This window comes from Thunnus albacares, chromosome 3 (genome assembly GCF_914725855.1).
Source record: "Thunnus albacares chromosome 3, fThuAlb1.1, whole genome shotgun sequence".
NCBI lineage: Eukaryota > Metazoa > Chordata > Actinopteri > Scombriformes > Scombridae > Thunnus > Thunnus albacares.
In genome coordinates, this window is record NC_058108.1 from 192,501 (window position 1) to 210,000 (window position 17,500).

Sequence of the window (17,500 nt, forward strand, 5' to 3'; positions counted from 1 at the left end):
ATTCTATTCTATTCTATTCTATTCTATTCTATTCTAATTCTATTCTATTCTAATTCTCTTCTCTTCTATTCTCTTCTATTCTCTTCTCTTCTATTCTCTTCTATTCTCTTCTCTTCTATTCTCTTCTATTCTCTTCTATTCTCTTCTATTCTCTTCTCTTCTCTTCTATTCTATTCTCTTCTATTCTATTCTATTCTCTTCTATTCTCTTCTATTCTCTTCTATTCTATTCTCTTCTCTTCTATTCTATTCTCTTCTATTCTATTCTATTCTCTTCTATTCTATTCTCTTCTATTCTCTTCTCTTCTATTCTAATTCTATTCTATTCTAATTCTATTCTCTTCTATTCTATTCTCTTCTCTTCTATTCTCTTCTCTTCTCTTCTATTCTATTCTCTTCTATTCTCTTCTCTTCTATTCTCTTCTATTCTCTTCTATTCTATTCTCTTCTCTTCTATTCTCTTCTATTCTCTTCTATTCTCTTCTCTTCTCTTCTATTCTATTCTCTTCTATTCTATTCTCTTCTATTCTCTTCTCTTCTCTTCTCTTCTATTCTCTTCTATTCTCTTCTCTTCTATTCTCTTCTCTTCTCTTCTATTCTATTCTCTTCTATTCTATTCTCTTCTATTCTATTCTCTTCTATTCTCTTCTCTTCTCTTCTATTCTATTCTCTTCTATTCTCTTCTCTTCTATTCTCTTCTCTTCTCTTCTATTCTATTCTCTTCTCTTCTATTCTCTTCTATTCTCTTCTATTCTCTTCTCTTCTCTTCTATTCTATTCTCTTCTATTCTATTCTATTCTCTTCTATTCTCTTCTCTTCTATTCTATTCTCTTCTCTTCTATTCTCTTCTCTTCTCTTCTATTCTATTCTCTTCTATTCTCTTCTCTTCTATTCTCTTCTATTCTCTTCTATTCTATTCTCTTCTATTCTCTTCTATTCTCTTCTATTCTCTTCTCTTCTCTTCTCTTCTATTCTATTCTCTTCTATTCTATTCTCTTCTATTCTCTTCTCTTCTCTTCTCTTCTATTCTCTTCTATTCTCTTCTCTTCTATTCTCTTCTCTTCTATTCTCTTCTCTTCTCTTCTATTCTATTCTCTTCTATTCTATTCTCTTCTATTCTCTTCTCTTCTCTTCTATTCTATTCTCTTCTATTCTCTTCTCTTCTATTCTCTTCTCTTCTATTCTATTCTCTTCTCTTCTCTTCTATTCTATTCTCTTCTATTCTCTTCTCTTCTATTCTCTTCTATTCTCTTCTATTCTATTCTCTTCTATTCTCTTCTCTTCTATTCTCTTCTATTCTCTTCTATTCTATTCTCTTCTCTTCTATTCTCTTCTATTCTCTTCTATTCTCTTCTCTTCTCTTCTATTCTATTCTCTTCTATTCTATTCTATTCTAATTCTATTCTCTTCTCTTCTATTCTATTCTCTTCTCTTCTATTCTCTTCTCTTCTCTTCTATTCTATTCTCTTCTATTCTCTTCTCTTCTATTCTCTTCTATTCTATTCTCTTCTCTTCTATTCTCTTCTATTCTCTTCTATTCTCTTCTCTTCTCTTCTATTCTATTCTCTTCTATTCTATTCTCTTCTATTCTCTTCTCTTCTCTTCTCTTCTATTCTCTTCTATTCTCTTCTCTTCTATTCTCTTCTCTTCTATTCTCTTCTCTTCTCTTCTATTCTATTCTCTTCTATTCTATTCTCTTCTATTCTCTTCTCTTCTCTTCTATTCTATTCTCTTCTATTCTCTTCTCTTCTATTCTCTTCTCTTCTCTTCTATTCTCTTCTATTCTCTTCTCTTCTATTCTCTTCTATTCTATTCTCTTCTCTTCTATTCTCTTCTATTCTCTTCTATTCTATTCTCTTCTATTCTCTTCTCTTCTATTCTCTTCTATTCTCTTCTATTCTATTCTCTTCTCTTCTATTCTCTTCTATTCTCTTCTCTTCTAGTCTCTTCTCTTCTATTCTATTCTCTTCTCTTCTATTCTATTCTCTTCTATTCTATTCTCTTCTATTCCCTTCTATTCTATTCTCTTCTATTCTCTTCTCTTCTATTCTCTTCTCTTCTCTTCTATTCTCTTCTATTCTATTCTCTTCTATTCTCTTCTCTTCTATTCTCTTCTCTTCTCTTCTCTTCTATTCTCTTCTATTCTCTTCTATTCTCTTCTCTTCTCTTCTCTTCTATTCTCTTCTATTCTCTTCTCTTCTATTCTCTTCTATTCTCTTCTCTTCTATTCTCTTCTATTCTCTTCTCTTCTATTCTCTTCTATTCTATTCTATTCTCTTCTCTTCTATTCTCTTCTATTCTCTTCTCTTCTATTCTCTTCTATTCTCTTCTATTCTCTTCTATTCTCTTCTATTCTCTTCTATTCTCTTCTCTTCTATTCTCTTCTATTCTCTTCTCTTCTATTCTCTTCTATTCTCTTCTATTCTCTTCTCTTCTCTTCTCTTCTCTTCTATTCTCTTCTATTCTATTCTCTTCTATTCTCTTCTATTCTCTTCTATTCTCTTCTCTTCTATTCTCTTCTATTCTCTTCTCTTCTATTCTCTTCTATTCTCTTCTATTCTCTTCTCTTCTATTCTCTTCTATTCTATTCTATTCTATTCTCTTCTCTTCTCTTCTCTTCTATTCTCTTCTATTCTCTTCTCTTCTATTCTCTTCTATTCTATTCTATTCTATTCTCTTCTATTCTCTTCTATTCTCTTCTCTTCTCTTCTATTCTCTTCTATTCTCTTCTCTTCTATTCTATTCTATTCTCTTCTATTCTCTTCTCTTCTCTTCTCTTCTATTCTCTTCTCTTCTATTCTATTCTCTTCTATTCTCTTCTCTTCTCTTCTCTTCTATTCTCTTCTCTTCTATTCTATTCTCTTCTATTCTCTTCTATTCTCTTCTCTTCTATTCTCTTCTATTCTCTTCTCTTCTATTCTCTTCTATTCTCTTCTATTCTCTTCTCTTCTATTCTATTCTCTTCTCTTCTATTCTCTTCTCTTCTATTCTATTCTATTCTCTTCTATTCTCTTCTCTTCTCTTCTCTTCTATTCTATTCTATTCTCTTCTATTCTCTTCTCTTCTATTCTATTCTATTCTCTTCTATTCTCTTCTCTTCTCTTCTCTTCTATTCTATTCTATTCTCTTCTATTCTCTTCTCTTCTCTTCTATTCTATTCTCTTCTCTTCTATTCTATTCTCTTCTATTCTCTTCTATTCTCTTCTATTCTCTTCTCTTCTATTCTATTCTATTCTCTTCTATTCTCTTCTCTTCTCTTCTCTTCTATTCTCTTCTCTTCTATTCTCTTCTCTTCTATTCTCTTCTCTTCTATTCTCTTCTATTCTCTTCTCTTCTATTCTCTTCTATTCTCTTCTCTTCTATTCTATTCTCTTCTCTTCTATTCTCTTCTATTCTCCTCTATTCTCTTCTCTTCTATTCTATTCTCTTCTCTTCTATTCTCTTCTCTTCTATTCTATTCTATTCTATTCTATTCTCTTCTATTCTATTCTCTTCTATTCTCTTCTCTTCTATTCTCTTCTATTCTCTTCTATTCTATTCTCTTCTCTTCTATTCTCTTCTCTTCTATTCTCTTCTATTCTCTTCTCTTCTATTCTCTTCTATTCTCTTCTATTCTCTTCTCTTCTATTCTCTTCTATTCTCTTCTATTCTCTTCTCTTCTATTCTCTTCTCTTCTATTCTATTCTCTTCTCTTCTATTCTCTTCTATTCTCTTCTCTTCTCTTCTATTCTATTCTCTTCTATTCTATTCTATTCTCTTCTATTCTCTTCTCTTCTATTCTCTTCTATTCTCTTCTCTTCTCTTCTATTCTATTCTCTTCTATTCTATTCTCTTCTATTCTCTTCTCTTCTCTTCTCTTCTATTCTCTTCTCTTCTATTCTCTTCTATTCTCTTCTCTTCTATTCTCTTCTATTCTCTTCTCTTCTATTCTCTTCTATTCTCTTCTATTCTCTTCTATTCTCTTCTCTTCTCTTCTATTCTCTTCTATTCTCTTCTCTTCTATTCTATTCTATTCTCTTCTATTCTCTTCTCTTCTCTTCTCTTCTATTCTCTTCTCTTCTATTCTATTCTCTTCTATTCTCTTCTATTCTCTTCTCTTCTATTCTCTTCTATTCTCTTCTCTTCTATTCTCTTCTATTCTCTTCTCTTCTATTCTATTCTCTTCTCTTCTATTCTCTTCTATTCTCCTCTATTCTCTTCTCTTCTATTCTATTCTCTTCTCTTCTATTCTCTTCTCTTCTATTCTATTCTATTCTATTCTATTCTCTTCTATTCTATTCTCTTCTATTCTCTTCTCTTCTATTCTCTTCTATTCTCTTCTATTCTATTCTCTTCTCTTCTATTCTCTTCTCTTCTATTCTCTTCTATTCTCTTCTCTTCTATTCTCTTCTATTCTCTTCTATTCTCTTCTCTTCTATTCTCTTCTATTCTCTTCTATTCTCTTCTCTTCTATTCTCTTCTATTCTCTTCTCTTCTATTCTATTCTCTTCTCTTCTATTCTCTTCTATTCTCTTCTCTTCTCTTCTATTCTATTCTCTTCTATTCTATTCTATTCTCTTCTATTCTCTTCTCTTCTATTCTCTTCTATTCTCTTCTCTTCTCTTCTATTCTATTCTCTTCTATTCTATTCTCTTCTATTCTCTTCTCTTCTCTTCTCTTCTATTCTCTTCTCTTCTATTCTCTTCTATTCTCTTCTCTTCTATTCTCTTCTATTCTCTTCTATTCTCTTCTATTCTCTTCTCTTCTCTTCTATTCTCTTCTATTCTCTTCTATTCTCTTCTCTTCTATTCTATTCTCTTCTCTTCTATTCTCTTCTATTCTCTTCTCTTCTATTCTATTCTCTTCTATTCTATTCTATTCTCTTCTATTCTCTTCTCTTCTATTCTCTTCTATTCTCTTCTATTCTCTTCTATTCTATTCTCTTCTATTCTATTCTCTTCTATTCTATTCTCTTCTCTTCTCTTCTATTCTCTTCTCTTCTATTCTCTTCTATTCTCTTCTCTTCTATTCTCTTCTATTCTATTCTCTTCTATTCTCTTCTATTCTATTCTCTTCTATTCTCTTCTATTCTATTCTCTTCTATTCTCTTCTATTCTCTTCTATTCTCTTCTATCCTGTTTGTTTGTGCTGACCTGTAGTGAGCCCAGGGGAAGGTGAGACAAAGGCAGGCTGGCAGTAAACTTGTTCCTGGAGTCGTCTATCTGTCACCACACTGGGAAGGACCAGAGCGATGCTGTCAGCTGGCCTGGATGATCATCTGACATCTGTGTGTGTGTGTGTGTGTTTGTGCGTATGTGTGTGCGTGTGTGTGTGTGTATGTGTGTGTGTGTGTTTATGTGTGTATGTATGTGTGTATGTGTGTGTGTGTGTGTATGTATGTGTGTGTGTTTATGTGTGTGTGCGTATGTGTGTGTGTGTGTGTGTGTATGTATGTGTGTGTGTTTATGTGTGTGTGCGTATGTGTGTGTGTGTGTGTGCATGCGTGTGTGTGCGTGTGTTTGTGCGTATGTGTGTGTGTGTGAGTGTCGATGTTTTTCTGTGCGGTATGACTCTCTCTCTCTGTCTGTGCTCTGTTGCTGAGAATGCTCTTGTTGACTTCTTACTCGGTAAACAGAGGGATCGTAAATCCACAACACAAAAGGTAGAAGGCAGAGTGGAGAGAGGAGAGGGAAAACTAACTTCCCCTGGCAACTTTCCCACGTCGTCAGAAAAGTGTCAGACAGACAGAGAGTGAGAGTGAAAGAGAAGCAAAGAGAAGCAAAGAGAAGCAGAACTGAAATGTCTCTTATACTCAAATAGTCTTCTTAATATGCAAGATGATTACTTTCTTTTTTGCAGTTTCCTTAAAAGTTACTGCCTCCTCGCCTTTATACATGCACACACACACACACGTACACACACACACACACACACACACCGTCGTGAACAGTAGGGAAGGATGGATCCAGAGGGGTAACAGCAAAATGATAATCTGACTAAAGGGCACAAAGCTTTCTAGGCTGGATAGTAGCACAGACACTGAATAGGGCTGCATACTGCGATAACGCACCGCCCCTATGGCTGGAGTGCACACACACACACACACACACACACACACACACACGCACACACACACACACTCCCTTGTACAGACACTTACTTTTTCCTCAGTTCAGTTGTGCACCGAGTCACACACACACTTGTACAGAAATGTACTTTTCCCTCACTTATGTGCAACGCAACGCACACACACTGGTACACTCACAGAGCTGGTGGCGAGTGGCTCGAGCTTGCTGATAAGACAGAACGGAGCACTTCAAAGCAGTGATACTTGGAGATAGAAAACAACCTCAACTAATAGAGCCTCCCTCAAAATGGCTGCCAGGCAGCAGCACCACGTTCCACAGCTAATGTTTCACACACAGACACATCAGCGCTCCGCTCTGTTGGCTTACCAGTTGCATAATCGTGTCGTCCCGCAGCTGAGGTTGGAGACACCTGCAGCTACTTTGCCAATTACACGCTTCTTTCTTATTAATCAGGGGAAGTTCCCTTGTTCAAAGCAAAAAAGCTAATGGGACGGACCAACATTTATTTCTTTATTTATTGTTGTTTTTCTGTTTAATAATGGAAGGAGTCATCATTTCCTCCAACAAAGCAGAGACCTTAAGTCCACACTGTGTCCTCTGCCACTGCTGACATGCATAGAATTGATGTCAAATGTGTGAGAACAACATGTATGAATATGTAGCAGTGAGTCAGCTGTATAGCCTCGAGCTAGTGACCCTGTGGCTATTCAATTTCTTGCTCCCCATAATTTATCACCATGGCTCATCATTTAGAGATTAAGACTGTAACCACTTTGATGCCCTCCTGCATTTTTCATATATTTTAAAAATAAAATGTGAATGTTGCACAGCTATGGTGACACGCTCCGCTCGCTACACTATTCTGCGCTACTTCCTGCAAGGCTGTGGGTTTCCCTTCCACCCCGTTGTCCTGGCTAGGCCTGCTTAATTTGGCATCTGCTGTTTGGCAGAGGAGAAGCGGTGCAGAGGCCAAATGCACGCAGAGGGGCCTGGCTGGGGCAATCCAATCGATAAGGACACACTGCAGGCGAGGAACAGGTGCACCAGACTCTCTAAAGCAGAGTTCAGTCTCTGCTGAGACGCCTGTGTCCTAATCTATTTGGGATGGAGGGAGATGGGCAGGGAGGGAGGAGCTGGAAGAACACATGATGGATGCAGTTGGAAAGACAAACAGAAGAGTGAGGAGGAAGGCAGACTGAGGTGTGATGGACACAAAGTTACATTAAACAAGACACTAATTCTATGTTCTGATACTGAGATCGTCAAACTATTCAGAGTTTAGAGGTTCAAAACAATCATGAGAACATAGAAAATAAACCAGACACAGATGAATCATCTTAAGTGGTGTGAACAACCCGAGAGCTTTACACACTGTATACACACACACACACACACACACACACACACACGCACGCACGCACATACACACACACACACGCACAAACACACACACACACACACACACACACACACACAAATACACACAAACACACACACACACACACACACACAAATACACACACACACACACACACACAAACACACACACACACACACACACACACACACACACACACACACACACACACACACACACAAACACACACACACACACACACAAATACACACACACACACACACACAAATACACACACACACACAAATACAAACACACACACACACAAATACACACACACACACACACACAAACACACACACACACATACAAATACACACACACACACACACAAACACACACACACACACACACACACACACACAAACACAAACACACACACACACACACACACACAGACACACACACACACACACACACACACACTGAGACCTTGGTGTGACAGCAGTGAGTTGAGGTTCAGTCTAATCAGTGATCTGGTGAAAGAGGGTCTCAACTCCAACCATTAACTCTTGTTATTCTCTCCACTTTAGTTTGTTTCTAACATTTCCTGCACTGCTTAGACAGGAGAGGAGGAGAGGAGAGGAGGGGAGAGAGGAGAGAGGAGAGAGGAGGAGAGGAGGGGAGAGGAGGGGAGGGGAGGAGAGGAGGGGAGGAGGGGAGGGGAGGGGAGGAGGGGAGGAGGGGAGGAGGGGAGGGGAGGGGAGGAGGGGAGGAGGGGAGGAGGGGAGGAGGGGAGGGGAGGGGAGGAGGGGAGAGAGGAGGGAGGGGAGGGAGGATGGAGTGAATAAATGCAGAGGAGTAAAGACAATAGATACTTCGTGCTTGACTTCCTGAGGAAATGGGACGGTGTGATTTCAGCCATTAAGAGGTCAAAGGTCAACCTTTAAATGTCTGTAAAGTGACAGAGCGGCGAGTAGAGGTCGTCACTGTACAGCTTTATATTTAACAGGCTGGAATAGAAGCCAACATCTGATTACTCTCTAATTAAGACTTGAAATATGTGACTGCAGTAAGCATGAGGTGAGTTTTAATAGAGTTTTTGTTTATTATATAAAGTTCACTTTTCAAGACTGCGTATAAGTCTCAACATTGAAATGCTGCTTGACCAAATTATTCATTTATCAACACAAAATGCGTTCAAATTGGCAAACTAATAAAGCCTTACCAGGAAATGAAGTAAATCAATTGTGCGTACACTGGCTTTGAAAAAAAAACGTCAAAATGTTGGAAAAAAGTCAATTATGCTGCAATGATGTCTATAATAATATCTATGTTGTTTCTTACCTGTACTTGTGTAACCACTGTCATCAGTGATTTTAGTTTTACACGTCTACATGTCTAGAGGTAGAAAAACTCTGCTTTACGGTCACAGGACTTTAAACATTATGCAAATGGATGTAAACACATGTTAACATAGTTCAATAATCTTAGTTAAATAAAGGCTGTTGCATGAGGTGTTTAGATAAAGTGAAGTTTTTACTGTAAAATGCTTGAAACCAACTGTGAAACTGTTATTTTTGACTCCATCTGATTAAATTCTTTAAGACTGCAACAGTACCTCAAGGGTTGCACACCTTTCATTTTATACCAGTTTCTTTGTGCTGCTTCTATCAGCTAGAATATGCAGTGAGCTTGTCTCACCTGAACATGAGTAGAAATCATCACCTTAAAGAGAAAGCATGTGACAAATTGCACAAAACAGTAATTAGGCTGCACAGGCAGCGAAACAAAGACGGAGAAGTCGGAGCGTACATGTTTCAGCCCCGCTCGCCCCTCCCTTCACCAAGATGCAGATAACATGAATAATTTTGCGACTTTGCTGGGAAAACTTTCTAAAGTGTGGCAAGGCAGACTGGAGGTGATAAATTATTCAAATGTTTCATCGGAGCCATGCCGCTTGCGTAGGGCAGGCCTCTATAATATGCATGTAAGAAGACATGATGAAACAACTCCATAAACAGTAGAGAGTGAGAGAGTGTTTGGGGAGTATGTGTGTGTGTGTGTGTGTGTGTGTGTGTGTGTGTGTGTGTGGGGGGGGGGGGGGGGGGGGGGGGGGGTGATGTGGAGACAAGTGACTTTGACTCTGACTTTAGGCATTCATGTGCTAGGCCTCTATAATATATACATCTAAGGACACTCCATGAAATAGCCTGGTGTGATCTGGGAAAGAGTTGGGAACAGAAAAGGAGGGCAGATTAAGCAGCAGATAAGAACGACAGAGAGAGAGAAAAGAGAGAAAGACATATGAGAAGCAGAAATAGTGAGATTCCTGCCATTGTGACTGTTTGTGTGAGAAACAGGACGGGAGAGAACGGGGATTTAACAGACAAAGACCAAACACAAACAGACGTGGGAAACAATAGTGAGGCGGTTCACTTTCTTCTTCAGTACCAAGAGAGGAAGAATATGCATTTCAAACAGATACAGTCTGATGGAATACATGGGAGTCAAACCTTATATTATCTGTTGGCCCAAGGTTAACTTCACATTTCTGTCTTTATTTCTTCCCTGTGATGTTTAAAGTCTGATTTTTAAAGCAAACCGTATAATACAGAGCTGAGCCGGGAACTTTCCAACACAGCGGTCAATAAATACTTCTTTCAATGTCTTTGAGCAACAGAAACACTTTTCCCCCCTAAAACATTATTTACTGTAGTTCTTTAAACTTCTCAAACACTAAATTAAACGTAATCTCACCAGACGCAACAATACAATAACTAAAGTGTAAAATTATGAGTCAAATAGAGAAATATCTGATCAAATAGTTTGTATCAAGATCTGCCAAAACACTCACTGCTCTACAGACACATGTTGGTCAGTAATCAATAAGTATTGAGGGTTGATACCCAGACCTATATTATATTATATTATATTAGCAAAAGATAAGCAGGCCTTAACAGTCTGCAAACATGTGAGTGTGTCTTTAAAAACTAACTGCCTGGTCCAGAAAGTGCAAATGTCACACAATGACCTCTCCTAAACTGTCCAATCAGCTGCCTTTGTTAGTCGGACAGACACAACACAGTAATTGGTGCTCTGTGTGTGTTTACCCCAATTACACTCAGTCCTCGGTGGCCTTCCTCTGCCTTCTCTTACTCCCTGGCCCATTTCCTGTCTCATTTTATATCTTTAAGAAGTCCATATGAGCCGAAACAAAAGCGGGGCCAGCATTAAGCCACATCAGTAATGAGTGGAAACCCTCAGCATGGCCCCTTTCCTTGGCCTGTTTCCTGCTCTGACTAAGGAAAAGTAAAAATACACCAGAGCTGGAACAGTATAAGTTTACCCTCCAGTATGTGGTGAACATATCTGAGATGAATCTAAACAGTAAAATGTCTCTGAGACGAGTAAACAGAGTAAACAGAGTCCAGATACAACAACAGGATCAAACTTCAATTCATCGACTTGTCGCCTCATTTTCCCAAGAATGAGAAAATCATGCAGTTGAGGTAGTTAATTATTCCTCGTCTTCATCGAGTGAGGAAGGAGGAGAGTAAAGGAGCGGGGGGGGCAGCATTGATTGTATGCAGGGTGCAGTTTGCCGGGGGGGGGGGGGGGGATTTCCTCTGCTGAGTTATTTTTATCCCCAGTGGGGACAAAACTGTATCCCCCTCATAGTGATTTATGTTGCTTCACCCGTAGACCATCTAATACATTTAATATATCTAAAATAAAAATAGGCTATTTAAAAAAAATGATGACACAGTAAATGGACCGGGGGGGGGGGGGGGGGGGGGGTTGCCTTCTTCCCTGCTCAGAGGTTTACAGAGATGTGAGTTAAAGAGGAGCCGCACACCACAGATGACCCGTCAGGACGTAGCCCTACTATACTGTAGCCTGTTTATTCTGATTATTATTTTCTATTGAATATGGAAGTTTGCTGCGTGCTGCACATAGAGCTGACAGCAAGTGTGTTGGCACGTCTATCTACTAGACGGGGGCTATCTACTAGACGGGGGCTATCTACTAGACGGGGGCTATCTACTAGACGGGGGCTATCTACAGTACTGGAAAGAGCATGTGGGGATTTAATTCTGATAAGTTAAATTAGTATTTAATCTTTTGTTTTGTTGTATTTGGTCACTTCTCCTCTGTGTCTGCATGAGGAACTTGACATCACATCCCTGAGAGTGAAAACACTGCAATACTTTATTAATTTAATTTTTTTTAAACGTATTAAAATAGTCGTGCAAATGCAGCAGTCAAGTTCAAGTTTCATATTTGTTTTATTAAAGTTCATAATAGTTTTATAAATGTTACTACTATCCTACTATACTTCATGGTCTTCATGGTCTATAAAGGCCCAACTGTGGTTCTGAGTTTTTCACCAATCACAGGCTGATTGTATGTATTTATCTCCCGCTGGTCGGCAGTCTGGCTTGTTGCTGTGCACTGGAGGTCGTTCTCCACATTGAATCCCCATTGATCTCCTCTTTAGAGCCTCCCGAGACACCCTGAGCTCCATTATGTGAGTGATCACACTCTCAAGCGTACACCAATAAACACGTATGCACACTCATGAATAGAGAAACACAAACTCATACTGTAAGCACTTTACCACACACACACACAAAGGCGTGCACATTATCACGCATGCATAAACACACATACACACATTTTTACAGCATGGCTTCCCTTCACACGCACACACACACTGATCGGTAGAAACCCAGTTTAATGCTGCCTCTCTCTATAATTCCTTGTACTGCGCCTCCTAATTGCGTGTAAGAGCATGCGTTAATTCAGACATCATTTAATAAGACACGCAGCCAGACTGCCTTGACCACTCCATAGAAAGGTGCTGAAAGGCAATTATGCTGGGCAAATAGCCCTTCAGGCTCCAGGGGCCTAAGCCCTTCCATCCAGAGGAAAGAAGGAGGGGGGGGGGGGCCGACTCTAACCTCACACCACAGTTGAAAATGAGTCAGTCTGGGTTGGACAGAATTCCTGGACCTTTCAGACCTGGTTCATCCTGAAACCTGGATTCATGAGCCTCCCTTCCACCTGGTTTATCAACCATCACTGCTCAGCTCAGATAATTATAGATGTTTCATACAGGATGTCTGCATATCATTTCTTATTTTTTGTTGTCGTTTACCAAACTGACTTTTAATCTGGATTTGACCAAATGACTGTCACAATGTAAAGGTTCAGTTAATCCAGATTAAAGTCGTGTCTACACTCAAAGTGTTTAGATACAGTTTGATTTTAATCAATACAGCTGTGCACACAGGTGTGTAAATGCAGCCAGAAGTGTATTTTTATGCATCATGTTTGTTTTACATGTGCAGTGATTGTGTATTGGATAAGTGATCTACTCTCAACACTGTACCTGAACGCCTCGTGTGAACAGACACTCAAACTGCTGCTGACGCTGCACTGAGCTAAATGTTCACAGCAGCATGCTAACATGCTCACAGTGATAATGCTAGCATGTAGCAGGTACTGTCTAATGTTTATCATTTTCACCATGTTAGTTTAGCAAACATTTGCTAATTAGAACACAGAGTTCAGCTGAGGCTGACCAGATGTTGGTTCTAGATGAAAAGTCACCAAATTTCACAGCAACACGTCCAATAATAAACCTTCAACTGTCTCATATGAAGGATTAAAAACAGGTTTACATTACTTAACATTGTCATCTTATGCATGAAAGCAGCGTCACTTCATCCCTCCACACACTCCCGACTCCATTCAAGAAGAATTTATTATGGTTTGTAGTGAAACTAAAGAGAAGGACGTTAATTGTTGGAGTAAAAGACGAGAAGCATTTACAGTTTGTAAAGCTCAGTATAACTTCTTTGGAGATTGTCTTTTAAATCAAGGAAGTCTTTATGATGCCCGTGAATTTTCTTGGTTAAGAGTAATAAAAAAAGTGAAATATTTCCACAAATAGCAGCTGTGCTGACATCAGCCGACACTGGTATATGGACCAGTGTTTAATACAGCTAAAAGTATTCTTGAGGGTTTTTGACTTCTAAAAACACAGAGCGATACCATTGGGGGGGGGGGGGCTGGGGGGGGGGGGAGTCATAATTGAGAACTGTGACAGCACAGATGGTGCTTTTCTTTTTCTTGCTTTTAATGTTATTTTGCAGAATTAATTATTGGGGGAAGATTAGTGGCTGTAAATATCCCTTATGTCACAACAAAAAGCATTTATCATTAAAATGAATATTAAAAGCATTAGCCTACATATATGCCAAGGTATTTCATGTAAGGTTTTAAAAAAAATCACATCACAGCCTGTCCAATAAATTTAGAGAAGTACTAAAAGCAGCATATTTTCCTTATTACACATAGTGCAAAGCCAAAACCCATGAAGAAGAAGAATGACAGGAGGAGAAGGAGGAACAACTTACCGTTGTTGCCAAAGTCCAGCGAGTATTTGACCACGTGATAGTTATTCCACACGTACAGCAGGTTGTCTCTGGGGTTGTAATCCACTGCTGCGATGTACTGGTAGGAATTAGGGAACGGTATGTTAACGCTCATCTCCTTGCTCTTATCAGTGTTGTACATGTAATCGATCTTGTTCCCCGTCCCTTCGTTGTCGTCGTCTTCGTAGACGGTTTTCACTACGTACAGGACTCCACAGATCATGAAGGCGTTGGAGGCGGAGCGTTTGTCGTAGCTGGTGTCCCAGGAGCCTTCGATCCGCAGGGTGTAAGGGTTGAGTTGGCTCACCACAATGCGCCCGTTGTTCTGTTCTGTTGCATAGATCACCCACAGTCCGTTCTCGTCTACCGCTAAGTCGATGTCTGACTTGCCCCCCCAGCGGTACGGCGAGGTGTCGTGGTAGTTGGCGTTTGCGATAATGGCCTCGCCGCTCTTGATGCGCGTGCGTAGGTCAAACTTTACGATGTTGCGGGTGCGCTCCTTGTTAAAAAAGAGCGCACCGTCATAGACGACGAAGCCGGTCCCGTCCACACGATGTGGGAGTTTGTAGGTGGTGGTGGGACGGCCGGCGATGAAGTCCTCCTTTGATGAGTACTCTGTCAGCGTGTCTGTGCGGTACGGGGTCCACGGCATGTAGTAGATCTTGTCTGAGGCCTGCAGCGGGTCTTTGCACCAAGCACCAGACTGGTGGTCTGACTCAAATAGATGCTCACTTTGGTAAACTCCTCGCAGGATGCCAGGACACAGAAACACTGAGCAGCAAAAAAACAAAACAAAAATCACATTAGATACATTTTCATGCGTCTGTGTAACATGCCAACTCGTCTCTTCAGATTTACTGACAGTGCTGTGAAATGTTTTGTTTCTTTTCATTAATTTTACATTGTGTTTTAACTTAACCTCAACCAGCAGTGAGTGACGATGACATGATAGGCTTACTGTGTTGTGATTTGGTTGTTGTATAGTCACTGTCATTCTTAAGCACAGCAACAGCATGCCTCCTATTCAACAGATAATACTCTGCTCTCACAGCTAAGAGAAAATGGCACATTTTGTTCTACTTCCCCCTTTCCCTCTATTCCCGTTCCTCCCTCCCACCCCGGCTCCTCATTAGTCTCATAGTTCTTTCTTCCTTTCTCTCCCTTTCTATTTCTGTCAGAAACAACCGAACACATCTTTTATCGCCTGCTGTTTCTGCAATTGTTACAGTAATTAATTTCCCACTCTGTGCTTGGTATTCCCATCTTGGAATACTAGGGTCATGTTTTATGAGTGATGTGGGAGACGTAGTAAATTCTGGGAAGCCGATCCGACGGGAGTCGTAGGGACCTTTGTAATTTAACTGGAATGTTGTCCCACACACACACACACACACACACACACACACACATATATATATATACACACCAGATGCACATAGACAGGCCAGATGCACATTGTGGTTTTCCTTTTCCTCTCAATAATATAATTCCAGATCCAACGCAAAGGGCTGGGAATATTGATTTAATTTTTATTGGCTATTCAAAGCTCTGGCATAATATTCGTATCATGGGGAAGCATTTTAAATATGAAATGTCAATGTAATTCTCTGTTCATTGGCTCATCATAAAAATGTGCTCGACCCGTGGAGAGTTTGTTAAGTGACATTCTACACGATACTATGGAATAATATGAGCCCGGAGTGTGTCTAATGAGAACCAGTGTTCCTAAATTGCCTCTATATGCTGAGATCAAGCCGTCTTAATATGACAGCAGTGACTTTGAAAGAGACGTCAGTCTGCCATGAGGTACAAACCCATGCAGGCTGACACCCCCCCACCCCCGGATCTGAACATGTGTGCACGTGTGAATATGAGTGTGTTTGACTTACCTTTTTGTTCTACTTCTGCGTGAGCCATAGGGAAACGATTGGAGAGAAAAAGAAGAGAGAAAGAGAAAGAAAGAAAGAAAGAGACAGAGACAAGAGACAAAAATAGATTAATGATGCAATAATAAGGAAATCATGATAATACAATCTTGGATCTCCATAATCGTTCTCATATTTCATCCTAACCTTGTGAGAGTGCCAGGATGCTCTCCATGTGTGATTGGTAATAACATTACGTAAGCGTCTGAGGAGACTGCACTGCAACGGGGAAGCTATCTGACAGTAATGCATCTCACATATGTCACACACACACACACACACACACACACACACATGCACACACACACACACATGCACACACACACACACACACACACACACACACACACACATGCACACACACACACACATGCACACATATGCAGGAACAGACACACTAGTGCCTTGCAGACACAGAGGGAGGGAGAAAAAACACACAAGAGCACAAACATACACATATTCATAGCATCCGCGGTGGTCGTCTCCACAGTGAGAAGAGAGAAATACAGCAACACAGAATGACCTGAGATAACGAGCTCTTTAATGTATGCTAATAGCAACACAGCAATGAAAACCACACGACTGATTTGATTACTGGAGCTGCGTTTCAGTGGACCAGCCGAAACTGACACATTAAAATGCTTTCTGGTGCGCAGCGGGTGAGCTGATGTTTTGTATATGTAACTCACTCTTTCTATGAGTGTGCAAACATGTGCGTGTAGAGGTGAAAGCACACTGAATGTACTGGTTTGCTTCAATCCCAACACCAATTCCCTCTCTATTATATTCAAAGCGTTATCCTCAGAGCTCCGGCGGAGGGTTGTTCATGTCGCCCCGCAATGAAATGTGCACACTTGCTCAGAGCCTCTTAAACATATGAATTCCATTCTACCTTCCTCCCCGGGGGACCGAGAGGAATGTGAACATGGCAGAAACCTAATCCTGCAGCCAGTGCCCCCGTGTCTTTCAAGACCGTTAGAGACCTGCTGAATGGAACTGGTCCCCCGAGAGAGGAGGAGAGGAGGAGAGGAGGAGAGGAGGAGAGGAGGAGAGAGGAGAGGAGGAGAGGAGAGGAGAGGAGGAGAGGAGAGGAGAGGAGAGAGGAGAGGAGAGGAGAGGAGAGGAGAGGAGAGGAGAGGAGAGGAGAGGAGAGGAGAGGAGAGGAGAGGAGGGGAGAGGAGAGGAGGAGAGGAGAGGAGAGAGGAGGAGAGGAGGAGAGGAGGAGAGGAGAGGAGAGGAGGAGAGGAGAGGAGAGAGGAGAGGAGAGGAGAGGAGGAGAGAGGAGAGGAGAGGAGAGGAGAGGAGAGGAGAGGAGAGGAGAGGAGAGGAGAGAGGAGAGGAGAGGAGAGGAGAGGAGAGGAGAGGAGAGGAGAGGAGAGGAGGGGAGAGGAGAGGAGGAGAGGAGAGGAGAGAGGAGGAGAGGAGGAGAGGAGGAGAGGAGAGGAGAGGAGGAGAGGAGAGGAGAGAGGAGAGGAGAGGAGAGGAGGAGAGGAGGAGAGAGGAGAGGAGAGGAGAGGAGAGGAGAGGAGAGGAGAGGAGAGGAGAGGAGAGGAGGAGAGGAGAGGAGAGGAGAGGAGAGGAGAGGAGGGGAGAGGAGAGGAGGAGAGGAGAGGAGAGGAGAGGAGGAGAGGAGAGGAGAGAGGAGGAGAGGAGGAGAGGAGGAGAGGAGAGGAGAGGAGGAGAGGAGAGGAGAGAGGAGAGGAGAGGA

At 40.7% G+C, this 17,500-nt stretch overlaps 1 protein-coding gene across 8 annotated transcripts in view; it reads right to left on the minus strand.

Annotated features, from left to right (window-relative positions):
* The window catches only part of adgrl3.1 (adhesion G protein-coupled receptor L3.1), a 134,133-nt gene that overhangs the window by 48,924 nt on the left and 67,709 nt on the right, over window positions 1–17,500 (minus strand). For all 8 annotated transcript variants that reach the window (XM_044345555.1, XM_044345550.1, XM_044345553.1 and 5 more), the window contains exons 6-7: window positions 15,757–15,771; window positions 13,850–14,638 (exon numbers count right to left, since the gene is read on the minus strand). In XM_044345555.1, the coding sequence (XP_044201490.1) occupies window positions 13,850–14,638; window positions 15,757–15,771 (804 nt within the window). The remainder of the gene's footprint in view (window positions 1–13,849; window positions 14,639–15,756; window positions 15,772–17,500) is intronic.